Raw genomic sequence first — 18,879 nt, 5'->3', positions numbered from 1 at the left:
TGAATGTCTGTGTAACGTGTCAACTGAATTTCCCCCCTGGTGGCCATCAGTTTCCAATTAACTCTCTGCGAATGAGTGTGCATGTTTCTGTGGTGTATCTGGTGGCAAAATGCAGTGACAGCTCTCTGGTTCTGATAGGGTTCCTTGTTGCTTTTTCGCCATCTAGTGGTAAAATGAGGGTACAATCATTACCTTGTACAGTAAAGGAAAGTGAAATTTAGTAAAATCTTTTCCTTGCATCTTGTTGCAGTAATCCCAACACCCATGCCCCCATAACCTCTGTAACACACTACAGTTTACCCCCAAAAGTTGAAGTTAATAACAGACCTCTCAACGTGAGGATGGCTTCTATTTGCTTTCATACAATAACCTCCAACACATTATACTTAAGTTCAATACAGCAGGAGAATTTTGGTATATTGTTTTCATATTGTGTATGACTTAATTATAGCAACCATATTACTGATGGACAGAGACTGTTGTGACACTAAAAACTGCAATATTATATTGCAAAATATTCGTAAAATATGTAAGTCCACCCCAAGATCAGTCTGGAGGTGTCTCCTGTCATTAATGTTGACTGGAAAGCAGCATCAGCATTCAGATTCAATCTTAAACAACAACGGTGTTGGTTATAACACAGTTATAAGTTTTAATTAAGCTCTGCTTAAAACCAACGTCTGAGGTCTAAACTCATGTCCGTTTCTGTGCTTTGATGTGGGGAAGAAACAGGCAACAAACACAGTGGCTACTCTCCTGCATATATATTTTAACATCATCAATTAGCATCACCTCTGGAGACAAATGCATCAAGGAATAAAAAAAACATTTAGGTGATCCAATCTGTTTTAAATTCACATGTACACACAGTATATCACAGGAAATAAGACAAAGGATGAAGGACATGAAGGGTTTATCAGTTTCAGTTCAGCGGGAGTTTAAACCAAAGCACACATAATCACAACAGGAACGTGCTTGTGCAGCCTTAAGGGGCTGGGGGACAGAGTAAACCGTGATACGAACTACAAACACCATCTAGCTTTAAGCTGCCTCAGTGTGCATCCTCCCCATTTAGCACTGTAATGTGATCCATACTTAGCCTTATAGCAGTTTGTAAAATGTGGACACAGATTTACTTTTGTGTAAGTAGATTCGGCTGCCTGCTCTGAGAGGAAGGAGACTTATGTTGTCAGTGGTTTTGAGGTGTATATTTGCTCTGTAGACACGAGGCTGTGGCTATGGCTGTGAATGAAGCAAAATGAGCTGGTTTTCAACACGGTCATTTGTTTCACACACAAACACAGCCTGCAGGGATGGCTTTAAACTAATGCTTCATGGAAAATCAGGGTGGGTAGAAATTTTTACACCAGCAGTCAGTTTGGATCTACGCACCACCTGAGTCCAGACCCACTGCTTCACCCCTGCAGAGCCATAGCCAGTCCAGATTCCAGTTCACATGGCTACTTCCACATGGGTGTGTGTGTGTCAGTTTTAAATGATCACTTTTAATACACTTCCCTCATAAGAACAGCAGACAGGAGGAGATCACATCACAAGATGGGAGGGGGGGGGATAAAGGGGTTCTCTTTCCACTTTCACTCAGACACACACAGGAATGGAATCAAATACAAATAAACAAGTGACAAAATGACAGAAAAATTCACATGTTGCTTCTGTTGCCTTGGCTTTAAAAACCACTGCCCTCGAACACTATTATGAAAACTAAGTCCATCAATCCAAGAACTTGCGGTTCTGGTTGGCGCCAAACAGAACCACTCGGATTTCGGGCATCATCTAAGGGACAGAGAAGGTTAATGGTTAAAGTGTGGAGCTGAATCACAACTTAGCCGCACTCTCTAACATCCAGAACTTTGGCAGAAAACATTCTGAAAATACAAAAGCTGCCATTTCAAAGGTGAAATTTATGGTACCCTGACTCTTTCCTTTACTGTACCATTGACTCTGTACCTTTACTCTCCCCTAGCCTCCAGCCGCCCATTATTATAATTCTGAGACCGCCCCTGTACCCTCCCATGGCTCAACCCCTAACTGTACCTCACCCTGCACCTGTACTGGTTCCCTAGCTCTGCCCCTATACTTTACCTGCTGGGCCATGAGATCCAGTCTGCTGTCCAGGGTGTTGGACACCTTGATCTTTCCATCGGCATTGTAGATCTCAATACCTCCAGAGCTTAGACGCATACGCACACCCACACAGACAAAAACACCCACATACACAGCAACACAGGGAGCTGTTAGACAATACTCAGCAGGTGGAACTGCAATACACAGTAATATTGACACAGCATATGACCCCCTGCCTAGCATCTCTGCACACTCCGCTGTGGAGCAGTGAAATCTGCTTTCATGTGGTTTCTACACCAGCAGCAAAAAAGATGAATGAAAGCTCTTACATGTCTGAGGGCAGGAAGTTGTCCTGGTCAATGCGGACGTCGATGTTGTTTTTCACAGCTGCCCGATAGATGGGAATGTTCTTCTGAACTGCTGCCTGTATCACAAGAAACACAGTCAATAGAGACACACAGAGAGACAGAGGCACACACATACATACATACAGACACACACACACTCCCTCTCTCTCTCACACACACACAGAACACTGACAGCAGCAGAGTTCTAACCTGCACGAGGCTCAGGTCCTGCTTGCGGCAGCGGATGGTCACTTTAGGCTCCAGCAGCTGATAGAAGCCCTGGAACAAAGAGAGAGAGAGAGAGAGAGAGAGATCAATACCATTCACTCTACCCATCACAGAGACAGAGAGCACCACCATCATCCCAAGAGAAAGGGAGACAGGCAGAAATGAAGAATGAGTAAGAGGAAAAAAAGGAGAAAGAAATATGGAGAAAGAGACTGACTAGGTGAGTAAGAGAGTAGAGGCCAGAGGAGATAGGGTCACAGCAGGAGGTGTGTCTCTGGAATGTACCTGCAGGACCAGACCCTCCATCAGATTCTGATACTGTGCCGGGTCTTTAGCGATGTTCGCCAGCCTCTGACGCGCCTCGTTCAGCAGTTCCTGAGCACAGACAGGCAGAGAGGAAAAGACGTATTGATTATTTTTATTTCATAGTCATTAAAGATTATGATGTAATCTTTTCAAGTGCAGGAGCTACTACCGTGATCATGTCATCGCGAGCCTTCAGCACCTTCAGTCTGGCCTGGTTCATCAGGTTGGACATCTGACTGCAGGTAAGAAAGGGTTAAACCACTGTCTGTGTAACCCAGCTTCATTGACATTATTATTCAGCTCCTGCTTGCCTCCAGTGGTAATCTTTAGATTCAAAATATGGCAGGGTTAGGCAGTATGTTTAAATATTACACTGTGGGTACATCACACTGACGGTGATGTACCCACATATTTATGCCAAACTAGAACTCAGCAGATCTGTTTATTCACATGGCTCCTCCCTGATGGGCATTTATAAGATTCTTACTTCTGTTTACCCTTAACGCAAGAGCAGAGCTGTCAATATTCGAGAGATTCCAGGATCTTCTTGCTAAAGACACGGTGTCTCTGACGACATCTCCTACTCAGAGGAGGAAATGAAATCTCAGTATTTAAAGACTGTGCTACTCCGTGACTCACATCTTCTTCTGCTGCTCGATCTGCTTCTCCTTCTTCTCGTAGTACTCCATGATCTTCAGCCTCTGAGTCTGCACCAACCGACCCTTCTCAATGTTAAACTCCTCCTCGGCCTGCAGGGGGAGACAAACATCTGTGTCAGAGCCCACCTGCTACACTCTTCCAGCCCGGTCTGTTCCATCTAAGGGTATGGGCAATCTTCCCAATAAGGCACAGAAACCAGTGGCTCCTGAGTAACAAAAGGCCTGTTCATATTCAATCCCAATCCTATATTACAAGTGAACTTAATCATGATAGCAGCATCATTTGCATGTACAAACAAACATGAATGTAGGTGTGAAATGACACCTCGTCAGGACCTCCGAACATTGTAAACCCAGGGAATGTGTTTGGTTGGACGCACCAAGGATTTATGAAACCCCCTGATAAGAGTTACCAACAAAACACTTTCCCCAGGTTTCTTTTTCAAATTCTTATGTTTTTCAGAACTTAAAATGTATGACACATTCAAGTCAGTTGGGATGTTACATGATAGCAAGTTATTATTTAACAGTGACGTGAAATATGTGTTTTTTATAGATGAAGATCATAGATGACTTTGTGAATGCATTCAAGGGAGAAACTGTGTGTGTTACCTTGGCATCAATCTCCTCCGCCTTCTCATTGGCCTCCTGCTCAATGAAGGCCATCATGTGCTTAATCTATCCAACAGGGAGAAAAAGAGGGTGAGAGAAAGAAGGAATCAAATTTAAATGTTCCGTTTTTGAGTCTCCTCCAGACTCCGTGTGTTTGTAACTAATGTTTCAAATGAAAAAATATGGGCAAGTATCATTTGTTGGCAAGAAGGACACTTTATGTCAGAGGTATTGATAGTAGCCTATAAAAATGGAGCGTCTAAGAGGCTGTTGCATGAAGCAGTCCTCTCAAACCCCACATACCCCCGCACTCTTCTGGACGACAGTGAGATGGTGAATATGAGAATCCCCGCAAAATACACACACACACACACACACTGCACTCTACAGCCCTAAAACGAGCATCGGGCAGCGTTTAACTTCAGAAACATGCAATATTGAGAAATATAACTTCAAAACATATTATTGCGGTTTAAACTAGAAACTGTCCGCATTCCCCAGTTCCTCTTTGCTCTGGATGATGGAATTTCCACGTGACGACTGCGCACGGTTCCTCTACAGATTTGATTTATTTCGTAGCTTCCCATACAAAATTAGTTGCATTTTCCCTCAAAATCAATTTATTCATGTGAACGTCATCACAAGATAAGGATATCATGAAACGTAGCTACTTGGGGGATACAATCGATGGAGAATATAGGCAGCGTCTCGTCCTTCTAATAACCTATAGCGAGCTAGGTGTCAAGATAAAACAAGTTTACTTATATAAGTTTATACTTAATGGAATCTGGGTATTGTTAAAAGGAGCACAGCCACGGGGGCTACCGAAACACTTTCTATAACTAGATAGTGCAAACTCGTCAGGTTTTGGCTAAATGGAAACATGAGATGGATCTGTGTTAGCTAGCTAAGTTACCTACGTTAACTGGCTAACTTTACAAAAGCTATAGTGACAGTCAGGTAGCAAAGACCAGTTAGGGACAGATGATCGGAACAACATAAATACCTGTTTCTGCACATCGGCATCGCTGAGCGCCATGGTTGTAGTGCAAAATATCCGAGGTTAAACTACTGTGGTTAGCTTGCAAGAAGGACAGGTTAGCGTTTGAAAAAACAAGTCTTCGTGCAAATTTCAGCAGAGATTTGAAATCAGCGTTTTCAGTGGCCTGCCTCTGTTCTGCTCCCCGACCGACAACGCTATTGATATCACGACAACAGGACAACGGCATATATTTTAGATTCTGAAATCGCGTATTGCTAAAAGATGTCACGGAAGACACGGTCAGCTGATTAACACGCAAATAATATAAGAGCAGGCCCCGTGTCAACAAGTCACGTGATAAACACTTCCGGGTTAATGGCCTCTCAGGGGCTGGTGCGTTTGGTCCAATCAGGGCTGAATGCGCATTTTTTTGCGAGGAAATAAACATTCTCTGTTTTCTGGACGATATTTTTCATAATTTTATAAGATGTAACCTATAAATGTGTTTGTATTTTAATAAAGAACATCATCATCATATTCTGCCAAATGCATTATATTATGTTTTATTTTAAATGACTCCATCTGTATTTTGAGCGGCAGAAGTGGTGGAGTCTTGGCAAAATTCACAGTTTGGACATGAAATCATCACGCAGTTTACCCACAGTTTAATTATTAAATGAATTCTAACCTATCCACCTTAGCTGATGAGTGATGTGCATTTTTGTGTAAAATGGCTGCATTTGTGATGGTTCCTGTGACTCAGCTCACTACACTGTAAAGTCGTCTTAGATCCATGGGAGGCGATAAAGACACTTTATTATCACTACAAACAATTGCTGCCTTCAGTGCACTATTTGTTCTCCAGCGTTTGTATGCGCCCATTGATCTTGTTAACATTTGATTGCCTTAATGTAATCATCTTCCCTGCCGGCCCATCCGCTTGAATCAGTGGGTCGACATATCTGCGCAATGTCTGCCCTGAACAAGTTCACTGCCCGAATTGTATAATAGGAACAGCACACCGATCTAGTACATGGTGTGCAAGCTTCCCGCATCGGAAAGAAAACGCGCGACTGGCTAACACGCTGCAACACCGCCCAGCGGAAAAAGGGTTAACGAACGCGGTGGAGAACACGGCGTTCCCTGCTCGTCTTTGTGTGGATTTCAGTTGCCACTTATTTAGTGCTGCCAATGAAAGTGATGTAGTAAACTTAATTGCACGGCAGTGTGTTGAGCAAAGAGTTATCGGTACCTGCATTCTTTCGCAGTGAGATCTTTACTATCAGAAAAAGCGATCAAGGGCGAGGTGGGTGACATTAGTTATGCAACTTTGTGCGTGTCTGTAGCTCCAAGGCGAACATAATGTGAAACAACAAAGTAAATTTTAATGCGATACAACGATGCATATGTCAACTAAACCTGAAGATTTAAAATATTATGTAACAACAGTTTGCTTTTCAATTTGCAACTAAGTGCTTGTGCCGTTCCATTCGCAACTAAGTGCATCCACCCTGTTATGTGTAAGCAGTTGTCTAGGCGGGTACACGGTTTGCATTTCCATCACATTACAAGCATCACCTGTGTAATATTGCAAATTTTGGTTACGTAGTTGTAATACCCAGGTAACTGTTTCTTCCTTTGTGGCAAAGAACAGCCTATCCCTTTCATGAAGAAGGTTTGTGAGACTGAATGACTGTTCGCTTGCTGGGCATGAGGGGTATGTTGCTGTTTGGTGAGAAATTGCAGTTTTGTAAAAGAATAAAATAATTCTGAGCAGCTGTTTCACTTTGAAAACCGAGTTGTGTTGGGCAGTACAGCTATCAGTATACGCGTGTATTAAGACACTGACTTCCGGACTTTATGTAACTTGCTTATTTTGCTTTAAGAATAATGCAGTTACACCTTATTCTGTATACAAAAACTGATTTTGCACAGGTGTAACAGCTTTACCAAGGTGTCTCCTACGCGCTGCACTCAGTCTCACCTCGGCTGTTATCTTGTCCTTGTCCAGTAAGATGCTAATGATTGGTGGCGAAATGAACAAAGCACCAGACTTACTAGATGTTGATGGAGCTGCTGTGTGTTTCTTTTTTTTTTTAATAATATTCCAGTTCATTTATGCGATAAAACATTAAGTTCCAGTGCTCATTTCTTATTGCTGCACAGACTAGTTTTACACTACCTCCTCACCTCCATATGCAAGCGTGAATGCCTAGAAGGAGGCATCGGTTCACTTTCTGCACGTGTATTTTCCCAACACACACGCTGCGTAAATATTCGAAGAAAAGTTATCGTGATAATGAGATTAATTATAACTGTTTTTTTTATTTTTTATTATTATTACTATTTTTTTTAGGAGAGCTTGGCTGTTTGACAGAGCACGTGAGCCAGACACGCCCCCCTCAATGGCTGCTGCTGCTGCCGCCGCTGCCTCCAATGGCGTCGCTGAAGTGTTCCACTATGAGACCAAGTACATTGTTCTCAAATCCCTCAGCCTGCTCCCAGCTAGGGGAGCTCAGGGGACACCTGTTTCTGCGGGGGAAGGTAGGGGCCATGGGGACAGGTTGGGGGCGTTGAAGCAGGGTGGGGGGAGTGGTCCCAATGGGGGAAGGCCAGACAACTGACAACATAGACTCCTCCTCTTGTTTCCTCTGTTAGAGTAGCACACATCCTACAATCCCTCTTTCCAGGACCAGAGGGCGCACAGACTGGGTGTGGTAAATCATTTCATGTGACATGTTGCAGCATAGAATTTAACCAATCAACATCTCTGGGAATCAAGGATGTAGCGGGAGGTACTAGTCTGGTACAGCTCAAGATGGCAGTCTGCAAAGTAGTGCAGTGAAACAAGTATTTAGAATGGACAGGACTCTGTCTCATTGATTTTCCAGCTCCATGGCAGCAGTGTTAGGGGGTCGGTACCTCAGTGTAGGCCTGCAGTTCTTAAGGACATATTAATTAAGTGCGCTGAGATGAGCAGAAAATTGTTTTAAAAATTGTTTAATTATGAGACCATGAAAACTGCTGAGGTGCAGTTGCACACCCTCCTGACAGCTTGGTGGTTGTGTACAACTATGGAAGGTGCTTACTCACCCAGTGTCCGCTGAATGTCATGCATGGAGCGGAGGGAAATTCACACTACACTAGAGCAGGGAAACTTAAGCAGAGAAGTAAGTGGGCTCCAACAACCCTCCCTTTTTTTGCAACATGTAAAAGGCAGACTCATGTTATGTAACTGTTTTGTCTCTACAAGCATTAAAATGGAAATTATATGTAGTGTGGGGCTGTTGGTGTATGTTGTTATGGCAACTCTCGAGGCCGTTTTTGCATGTGTGTGAGGGCCCTGTGTAGAATACCGCTGAGAACTCTGAATGCAGGAACATGTGATGTCACGCAGAGCTCTTAGCCATTTTTTTTTGCTTTCTTGCCTGTAGTGCTAATTAAATACTAACCCCTACAGCTTAGGAGCTACACATGCCTAACTTGGGCAGGATGTAGCTCTCAGTTTGCGATGCTATATGTTGGTTTATTGAGGAACTTTGTATTTTCCTTGATTCACTGCGATATGTTCGAACTTACTGGACCATGCGTAAGTGGACATGTCATGTCAATTATATATTGTCTTGTATCAAGGAAAAGAAACATTGGTCATTTTAACACTAACCTTTGCTAGCTAGCGTGCTGCAAAACATTGTTAATTTTTTACCATACCTTTGTAACTATTGCACATGGTGTCCAGGTGAGCTTGTGACCAGTGAAGCTGAGCTTTGCATATATATGCCATAACTGAGGGCTGTATGATGTAGCCTAATCTCATTTCCTTGTAGGGGAGGCTCAGATGGAGCAGGAGAGGAAGAGCTACATAAAAACGGAGACTGGAGCGGAGCTGAGACAGCTTGAAGAGGAAATCACAGCATGTGAGAGAGCGTGGATGTGTGTCCATGCATTCACACATACACGCACTCACACATGTACACATACACACACTCATGCATGTACACATGCTCACAAAAGCACACATATTCATACTATATGTATGTACACACAGACAGCTTTTAATAGGCCAAACACAGGTGCATGTCCAACAAGATACTCACCTTGAAGGCCATAGCACCTGCACCTGAGCAAGCTGTTCTCTGAAAAAGCATTAGTAGTTTAGTGTACAGTTGTGATTTAACATGATCAAATTAGATTTGGAAGGTTTTTTCTCTTTCTTTTTCCCCTCTTGTTCTGTCTCTCTCTCTCTCTCCTTCCCTCTCTTCCCTCACCCTTCCTCCTTCTCTTTCCCTCCCTTTCTATGCCCTCGTCTCCAGTCTTTTCCAGCTCAGGTTGTGATGTATCTCCACTGTTCAGCCCTGAGAGCTCCATTGAGGACTGCCTGACTGCTCTGGGGGACCGTGTGGCCCTTGACCTACAGGCACATCTGGGCACTGCTGTACATACACTGCTCAGTGTGTAAGTACCTGTCCTACAGACATGCTCTGTCTGTCTTTTTCTCCTTCTCTCTCTCTCTCTCTCTCTGTCTGTCTGTCTGTCTGCATCCCTCCTGGTGCAGCTGTGCTGTCTCAGTTCAATAAAGTTTACTTAAACTCAGTTTGACACCTGGGTCAGCAAGTGACTCAGGTTCTGACCGAGTCAGTGTCTCCAGTAGAACAGAATGAGCCCTCGGGTGAAGGGAGGATCAGAAAGCCATGAGTCTCCAGTGGATACTGCTGGCTTACTGTGTCGGTCAGTGTGTCTGCTCCTTTTTCCCAGCGTTGTGTGTGTGTGTTTTGCTGTCCCAGTGGAGCTCCAGCAGGGCTCTGAACACAACGGGAGTCAGTGGGTGTACCCCATCAGTGATGCCGCCTGTTTATGTCAGGAGTTTTCCAAATTACTTAAAAACTGGGAACTTTCAAGCATCCTTTGGACTGTTTGATTTCAGGTGAGCGCTCGTCTACATGTAGGGTTGAGTGCCATATCATGTGTCCATTTCTGAGGCTTCAGGTAGACCTTATGTGCACCTATGTGTGTGTGTGTGTGTGTGTGTGTGTGTATTTGATTATATGTGTGAATTCCTCTAACCTTTCCAAGCGTGTGTGTGTGTTTTGCAGCCCCCTGGACTACGAGCGATTCAGAGACACAGCTCAGGAACTGTCTGCTTACTGTGGTGGCAGCTGGGATAAGGTGAGAGCCCTCTGCTCCTGCTGATCATTACTGTTACAGAGCAGTACCATTACAGTGCCATTACTGATCATTACAGTTATAGCAGTGGTCCTCAGTGATTTCTCCTGTGTTACATAAGGTGCTGCTGCCCTTAGTGCTGCTGCAGGCCCTACAGGGGGATGGGACGGCCACGCCCACTCTTCTGTCCCTGGGCGTACGCTACCTGGAGGAGGTGGAGGCTGATTACATCGTGCAGCAGGGTGGATGGGTGAGTGACCCACCGAGGGCGGGGGAGGGGGAGCATTGGTTGGGGGGGCGAATGGGTGCTGTAAGGACGAATGTGTAAGGAATGCAGACCAGGAATCTGAGCTGTACATCTAGAGATAGGGTTTGAGAAATGTGGCCACTATTAGTGAGTGGATGCTGATCATTTTTTGAAATGAATCATGTCTATTTCACCTGCAATGGTGACTAGAAATAGTGTGTTCATATTATTGGGTCTTTGCTTTCAGGATTAACATGAACCCTTGCCTGTCATTACAATGGTGTGATCCGTTATAGAGCTGGGTTATGTGGATTGTGCCGACACATTACATTTTTTTTTTTTATTTTCGCTTCCCTCAAGTGAAAATGTCTCTGCTGCTCTGGGTTCAGTCATGCCCCCATCTTAATCTCGTAAGGGATAATGATCTCCATCTCTGTGGTGTTAGGAACTCTCAGGCATCTAGCGTGACTCTGACGCTTTCAGCCTTAAGCTCAGGCTCTCACGCTCTCCTTAAGAAATCTCAAGCCAGATCTGTTAAAAGTAGATCCGGACAGCGTTCCAGTTAGGCAAGCTGTAGTGACAGACACAGCTTGTGACCGCCTTCTCTGATATTCCTGCTGCACCACCAGAACCTCTGACAAAAAATTGTTTCAGCTTCTGGCCCACATGTCATTTAAGTAAAAATGTTTAGCTGTTTGATAAAGCTGTTTGACTTCAGATGTCTTCAGCAGAGCTACAGTCTTCAGAGGACACTAGCTAACTGGCCATATAGCTAGCTAATTTAGCTAATGTGCTGCAGGACCGCCCCAACCTGAAACTCTCCCTCCAGCCAGCTAACCAAAGTCGGCAAACCCTGTATTTGGGTAGTGTTGGTGTGTGAGGGATGGAGAGCGCATAGCTTCACAGATGGAGTTCAGTTTTTAGGTTCGCATGGCCGTCTTGGCCCAGTGGTGATTGTAAAACTCATTCAGTCAGATTAAATTAATTACAGCTTCACCAGCAGAGGACCAACCAGCAGACCCCTCACAGGCTGGACTCCCTCTCTGTGACACAATCAAGGCCACATTTTTGCTCTGTGCTGTGTGAGGGATGGGCTAAGAGTGGGGGGTGGGGAGAAAGATAGAAAGAGGGAGGGAGGGAGGGAGAGAGAGGAATTGCGTGCAGCAGTTGGAGCCTGCGTGCTGTGACTGCATTTCATGTGTACTCTCCTCTGTCACTGTGTCCTCTTCTCTCTTAGGACCTCTCTCTCTCTCTCTCTCTCTCTCTCTCTCTCTTTCTCTCTCTCTCTCTCTGTCTGTCTGTCTGTCTGTCCTCTCTCGGTTTGTCTGTGTCTCTCATAATCGCATTGATACCCGCTGGGTCACGGAGGAGTCAGGTAGGACATTTATTTGGTGGGTTTGTTGACGTTAGCAGTTTGTGTGTTGTGTGTGTTTGGAGTGAGGATAGTGACTGTGGAGCAGGAGAAGATGCGGAGATTGAACAGAAGAGCGTGTGAATCAGCAAGGTCTGGATTTGCCTGCCTGACACAGATTTAGGACTTGCTCCGGTCCTGGCCAGCATAGAATTATTTAAGTATTCTGCAGATTTACTCCTCCAGGAAGACGTACCCTAGTGTAAGTATTGCAGGAGTAGTGCTCTGCTTCACAAGGGCAGACACTCAGTCTGTGCCTGTCATCTGTGTGGAGCAGAGTAAAATACCACACGTTTTCCAGTGGAGCTGATTCTAGAACAGCATTTTTTGCATGCGAGTATGAGGAAGGCTGTGTCCCACATGCTACTGCAGAGGCTGCTTTGATGAAAACACAGGTAAAAGGCTGCATTTTTGCATGCGTTTTCACTGCATTCTAGCATCTAGGTCCACTCTCATGTGTAGAATTTGCAGGGTTATTACGTCTGCATTTAGAGGGTTTGTTGTAGCTGGTTATCACTCTCTTTAAGGTACGTTGTGTAAGGTACGTGTGTTTAACTGCACAGCCGTTGCACATTCTGAAGGCGGTGGTGTTTTTTTTTTTTTTTTTTGTTAGCATTCCTCTGAGGAATTTGTGATGCTATTGCCAGTCAAATCAGAGGGCGAAAGGATCATGGCCATACGGCTCACGCCGTGTCCGGTTGATTTGGCAGTGACGTCCTCAGCGTCTTGTGATTGCAGCAGTGCCTGGTGAGGTGACCGAAGCGGGATGACGAGACAGTTAGGGAGGGGGTTAGGGAGGGGGTTAGGGAGGGGTTAGGGAGGGGTTAGGTGAGGAGAGACAAACAACAGTCTGTTTGGGTGCATGTTTTGGTCCACATGGTGGAGCAGTGAACACATATTTGTGTGCGCGTGTTTGTGTTTCTTTGTGTGTGGGCGTGTTTGTATCCATTATGTGTGTGTGTGTGTGTGTGTGTGTGCGCGCGTGTGAGCCCTGCTGTTGTCAGAGGGCCCTGTTCCCCTCTCTCCCAGTTCTGCCCCTCATATAGAGCTGTAATCTGGCCTTCAGTTACACCTGTCCTTCGTGAGCTAACCACTGTCCTTCACTCTGCCTCTAAAAACTGCTGTGTGTCGGTGTTTGTGTGTATGGTTGTGAAAGTGTGTGTGTGTGTGTGTGTGTGTGTGTGTGTGCACGCATGTGTATATATATATATATATATATACGGGTTAGGACAGTGGGCAAAAGATGGCTGCTTCATCATATATGTGAACACTGCATCCTGAAAAATGTACCGTAAACAACTTGCACAAACCAGCTTCATCCTGAGTGAGAACCGGAGGACCTGTGGTGTCTAATCCCATAATCTCTGTGCTGTGGGGGGAACCCGTCGTCTTTCAGAGAAGACCCTGGGACACACACCACCATCAAGTAGGATGTGTGTTGAGTGTGTTTCTGCATATGGTTTGTGAAGGAGTCTCGGACATAGGTACTTTCACTGTGTCCTACAGTCTCCCATGTACAGACGTACATACAACCCCCCGCCCCATACAAACACACTATGATATCTGTGTCTCTAAGAGGGATTACAGTTGTATGTGGAAATGATCTGTGAGTAGGCCGCAGGATTACTCTGTAGGGCGTGACCTCGGACAGACAGATGCGAGTCAGAGATGCAATGAGAATGGAGTGTAGAAGCAGAAACGCAGACAGGTAGATTGACAGACATACAGACTCTTGCCCAGTGCTGAGGTAATGCTGGAGTACAGGTGATCTCCATTTATGTTCTTTTTGCGTAGCATTCACTCGTATTTGGAGGCATTTAAGTAGTTAAGTATTTAAGTAGTATGTTATCCATTTATACAGCTGAATATTTGCACACACTCAGCTTACACACACACACACACACACACACACACACACTCAGACCCAAAGGAACCTCGAGATACCTCATGTATGTGTACAGATTTGAACAAATGGATTAGATTTCTCATATTATCCTCTTCTCTGTACCTCTTGACCAATCACATATCATATGTGATGCAGTTTCTGCATGTTGCCACTAGGGGTCATGCTATCCAAAGGGAAGAATGTTGAATGTTTTAAGACCGCAAAATAAAGAAGTTTGCAGTTTCCATGCTGGGACTCAAATGCATGTAAATAATATCAAAGCCTCTATTGAATGGCTCAGATATTCTCTCTTAGACTGTTTCTGCCTTCTCTCAGAATACGACTGGAGTAAAATGATTAGCGCTATTGTGTACCAGCAGTTACTGCTCTGAGAAGCAGCATAGTATTGTAAGGGGGCATATTTTTGTGTATCCTGCCATTTCTATGGCATTCATTCTGACTAACCTACCCAGGAGTCGTGTGGACTGTTAGTGTGGTCAGAGCAGTGTGTTAGTGTATTAATAACGCTGAGCTTTCTCTCCTCAGAGCACAGTGTTCAGTCTGGAGGGATCAGGGCAGCCAGCGGGGGGCGAGGCGGAGGACAGCAGTGACATTGCCGTGCTGTGTGAGAGCCAGGCGTCAGAGCACCCCAGCCCCCCCGCCTCGCTGCGTAGCGACGGCGGCTCGTGGCAGACGGAGAGCCTGCCCGTGTCGCTGGCGGCGCACGAGTCCTGGTCGCACCTGGGCGTGGACCTGGAGGAGCGCAGCGACAACCACTCCTCCAACTCCGACATCGTCCACGTGGGCCGCGAGGAGGTGGACCTGCTGGAGGCGGAGCCGGAGCTGCAGGAGAGCACTCTGAGTGTCCTCGGGAGCGAGAGAGAGCTGGCGGAGCTCGGGGCAGAGCTTAGTGCAGAGATGCCGCCGCCTCTTGAGCCAGAGCCTATCCTGGCAGCCCCAGAACCCCTGGTGTCTCTGGAGGAGCCTGTCGTCAGAGAGACACCCCCCAGCCCCCCAGCAGCGCTGCCTCCCCAGGTAGACCCCCCTACTGCAGCACCGCTTGTCTCTTTGTTAGACACTGAGAACCCTGCACCTGCAGCCCCCTTGGTCGCATCTGCGCCCCCACCCCCAGAGCCAGTTGCAGAGCCCCCAGAGCCAGCTGCAGAACCCCCAAAACAGGAGCAGCCCCCAGTGGAGCCCCAGCTGGAGGTGGAGCAGGTATCCACAACAGCGACCCTCTCAGCACCCCCTGTGCCCCTCACTGAGGAGGCCCCCATTGAGCCAGAGCTGTCGTCTCCTCTGGTCCCCCCTGAATTACCCCCCGAGGCTCCCCCCGACTCGCCCTCAGAGCTCCCTGTGCTGATATACGGGGGTGCTGCCCTGGTGGCCATCGCTGCGATGGTGGCATACGGAGTCCTGACCTACAGGAAGAAATAGTTTAACCCCCCCCCCCATTCCCCACTCCCCACTCCCCGTTCCCCACCACGCTCATGCCGGCTCCCACCCCGGTCATTGCTGGTAATGTGGGTTATGTGTTGAGAAGATTAGGGGTGCTGTGGTGCTGACGTATGCACCTGTGTGTATGAGGAAATGTGTTTTCATTTAGTCTTCCCTGTCTCATCCCATCAGGTTTCATCTTTCTTTTCATAACACCATCGCTTTTGTTAACCTGTCGACTGCCCCCAGGGTTCTGTTATTTTCTGTTGTATCTCTGTACTGCTGTGGATTCAGGAGTGTGTTTTCTGAACACACATCTCATCTGAATTGCTGTATGGGGTTTGGCCACAAAAAGTGTCAGACCTGTGGAGGTCAGCTTTTCAAGAAGATTTTGGGTGGGGAAGTTGGACGGGGGAGTAATTCAGTGACTATGCAGCTCTTTACAGAACCACAACCTCCTTTCCACTGAACCCACAACTTCCTTCCACTGAATCACGACCACGTTTAATGAGCAGGTTAAACTGAATAGGAGAATCAGACTTATGTTTATGGATTTTTATTTTTTGCAGTTTTAGCATTCGCTTCCATTTTGTGCCCTTTCCCAAAGTCCCATTTAACTGCCAGTACATATACAGGTACACACACATGCACATGCATGTCCACAGATGCACAACTCTGATGTTATCTCCTGCTTGGTGGCTTCTTTGAATGTTGACGTAACCTTGAGAACAGGAAAGGATGCCGTTATTAGAATCCTTCAGACCTCACCGGATGTACAGCCCTCAGCAGCCAGTCAGAACACAGTGCTGTTGCCATGACAGCCAGAGGGAGCAGTCAGGCCTTGTTCGAGATTGAGAGACCTGGTCAATAAATTGATGTAGCCTCATCTGAGCTGCAGGGTCAGTGCTTAACGTGGTGTGTCGCTCTAGGGCTAAGCAGTGTCACTTTAACGATGGGTTGTTTGTGTTTACCGTGTTGGGTTCATCACACATGGTTCTGATCCATTAGGGTGCAGTATTTGCAGCTCATTATGGTGTAAAACATTACAGGTATTAGTCTAAGGGAGATTACTTTATTGCTGAATTAGCCTTGTATGTGTCGTACAGTAATGTTTGATGTGCCTCTGTACGATGAAGGGATTTTGACAGCTTTTTGTCTGTATTTCATCACTGTTACTGAGATTTGCTGTGAAGTCCAAAATTATATTATGATGAGCAGATGGGAAATTATTGTAGTACTGCATAGATTTTTTTTCTTCCTTCTAAAGAATAACTGATGTTAATGAGACTTGTTGTGTGGTAAATGCTTTAGGAAAAATGATCATCTGTGTTTGTTTTCTTGTGTAATGACCGCTTTGGATTTTGTAACTTGGCACAACGACTGGCTGGACACGATTAAAATTTGAATGGCCTTTAAAATTATTTTATAACCCTGTTCCAGAACCCAGAGTCAGAGAAGGGAGTCTGTTATGAGGTCATGCAGATCTTATATCTGGCTGATCATTCTCTAAATTATTTTTTTTTTTTTGGGGGGGGGGGGGGGGGTGTTGAAGCTGTAGCACCCTCTGTTGAAAGATGTATTATCAGAGACTTGGTTTAGAGTTTACCCATCACAAAACCTGATAGTTCGATACACGGCTCACACCTCACATTTCAGCACAAACCATTAAACCCTATATGATGAAAGCATGTCTTTATCACCCCTTTGTCAGCCCCTACTGTTCACAGCTCACTGTTCATTGCTTTTCTTCCCACTTGACAAACACTGTCAGCCTACACTGAAAATACTCAGAGCGCTAAGTTACTAAATATGGAAGTGTGTGTTAGAGGATCAACTTTTGATTTTATGGGGACACTTCTTCTAGAATGCTTCTGGTCTAAATGGCTTTGTCTTACTGTAGTACTGTGTGGTAAGGGATACATTACATTGTTTTTTTTTTTTTTTGATGGGGAGGAATTTCAGGAGTTTCGGAATATGTATAACTTAGAGAAGAATGTGAAAATTGAATCATCTCTGTGTTGAAATGGCTGGAAAGTCATAATGAAATTTCTGTGCATGTGAACATATGACCTACACTTCAGCCAGCTTGTCCAGGCACAACAGGCAGTAGGATTAAGACTAGATCTGCTTCTGGACTTTATCCAGGTATGGTCCCTGGCTTGTGCATGGTTACTGGTTTGCCTTTCACAGACCCTGTGGCGTATCATGCCTGCTCTGTACAGTGTGGAGACTCGTACATCTTTTGAAACATAGCAAATTAAAAAGCCACACAGCAGAGCCCGCGGCTGTCCATCTCTATGCCACTCCCACTCAGAACCACTTCAGCACTACACTGTTAGGTCTGTGCTCATGGTTAACATTTGGCACACAACAGAACAAGAACACCAACAGTGGCACATGCTATAATAAGGAACTTAATTTCCTTTGAAAGGGAAACACTTCTCAAACCTGACACTTTACACCTGTTCTTCAGACTTTCTCTGTTCATGGTCTTTCACAGTGCAGTGCAGCGTGTTTCAAATGGTGCCTCGGGTGTGAGAATACAGGAGGCTTTGTAATGAAAAGTCACACTGCAGAGAGAGGGAACCCACTTTTCTAACCGGACACATTCACACTCGCTGCCACCAGAGAACAAACTGCTGTGTGGGCAGGTGGAACAATCTCCAGATGACATGAAGGTGGCAGGTGAACAGGAGAGATTGGCTGCCGGGTTTCCCACTGTAGAAATGTAACTGCTTTTCACACGTCAGTGTTAATGGGTGAAATGCTACTGATTCTTGGAATCTTGAGGGGGGAAAAGGTGTTTTTTTGCTGTTCAAATCTGGGCATCTGGAGGTCCCGGTATTGATGTAAAAGCTGGCCAGCTTTACACTTTGTTCTAAATGTACAGCTTCAAATAAATAAATAAATAAATAAATAATAAAACCAGAAAAAACTGTGAGTGCTTCTTTGTGAAATTCAACTTGCTAGTCAAGAGCAGCCATATCCATTTTTCTCTTTTTTTCTCCTTTTGCTACACTGATCTAACGTCCATCCGTTGGTTTGGAGTTCTGAATCCTCTCATGTTTCAGAAGCTTCACACTGTTAATAAAACAAAAAGGGAGAAAACAAGCGCTGTCCAACTCTTATACTGGCACCTCAGGCTTGGTTTTCCATGTGTCTGTCAATGACTTCATCTGAATGCATAGGAGCTGTCAGTCATTAGCTCTCTCACAACTAATTCATTTTTAGTTACTCCAGTAATGGGTGATTTAAGATGACACACAAACACAAATTGTTGGTAGCTTTCTGGGACCGAAGTCAGAAACTACAACAGCTACAACAGGGGTCCTTGGGACCACCTGTGTGTGCTGGAATTTCTTCCTACTATAATCACAACCAATTAATTATAAGGTGTTAATTATTCTTAACCAGATACTTAAAATATATGAACAACATAATTAAGGATGAGTTACCTTCTTGGGGCCATATTATGTCAGAACTATCTCTGCATGCTATGAAGAATAAACTTTGATTA

General features: G+C 45.2%; 2 protein-coding genes across 2 annotated transcripts; one reads left to right on the top strand and one right to left on the bottom strand.

Annotated features, from left to right (window-relative positions):
- Window positions 1-688: 688 nt before the first annotated feature.
- Window positions 689-5,276, bottom strand: LOC118771919 (V-type proton ATPase subunit E 1-like). The gene is made up of 9 exons (XM_036520090.1): window positions 5,244-5,276; window positions 4,238-4,303; window positions 3,606-3,715; window positions 3,136-3,202; window positions 2,946-3,035; window positions 2,643-2,711; window positions 2,415-2,509; window positions 2,104-2,191; window positions 689-1,794 (listed from the first exon to the last, which is right to left on the bottom strand). The coding sequence occupies exons 1-9, from the start codon at window positions 5,274-5,276 to the stop codon at window positions 1,732-1,734; spliced, it is 681 nt and encodes a 226-aa protein (XP_036375983.1). The 3' UTR covers window positions 689-1,731.
- A 1,065-nt stretch (window positions 5,277-6,341) lies between these two features.
- LOC118771754 (bcl-2-like protein 13) lies at window positions 6,342-16,299 on the top strand. Its single transcript, XM_036519770.1, has 7 exons — window positions 6,342-6,525; window positions 7,576-7,763; window positions 9,047-9,136; window positions 9,533-9,674; window positions 10,313-10,385; window positions 10,504-10,632; window positions 14,472-16,299. The coding sequence occupies exons 2-7, from the start codon at window positions 7,625-7,627 to the stop codon at window positions 15,360-15,362; spliced, it is 1,464 nt and encodes a 487-aa protein (XP_036375663.1). The 5' UTR covers window positions 6,342-6,525; window positions 7,576-7,624; the 3' UTR covers window positions 15,363-16,299.
- The last annotated feature ends 2,580 nt before the right edge of the window (window positions 16,300-18,879 follow it).

The sequence above is a fragment of the Megalops cyprinoides genome, chromosome 25 (genome assembly GCF_013368585.1).
Source record: "Megalops cyprinoides isolate fMegCyp1 chromosome 25, fMegCyp1.pri, whole genome shotgun sequence".
In the NCBI taxonomy this organism is placed as follows: domain Eukaryota; kingdom Metazoa; phylum Chordata; class Actinopteri; order Elopiformes; family Megalopidae; genus Megalops; species Megalops cyprinoides.
The sequence above is the reverse complement of the archived record's forward strand: the minus strand, read 5'-3'. Positions and strand labels throughout refer to the sequence as shown.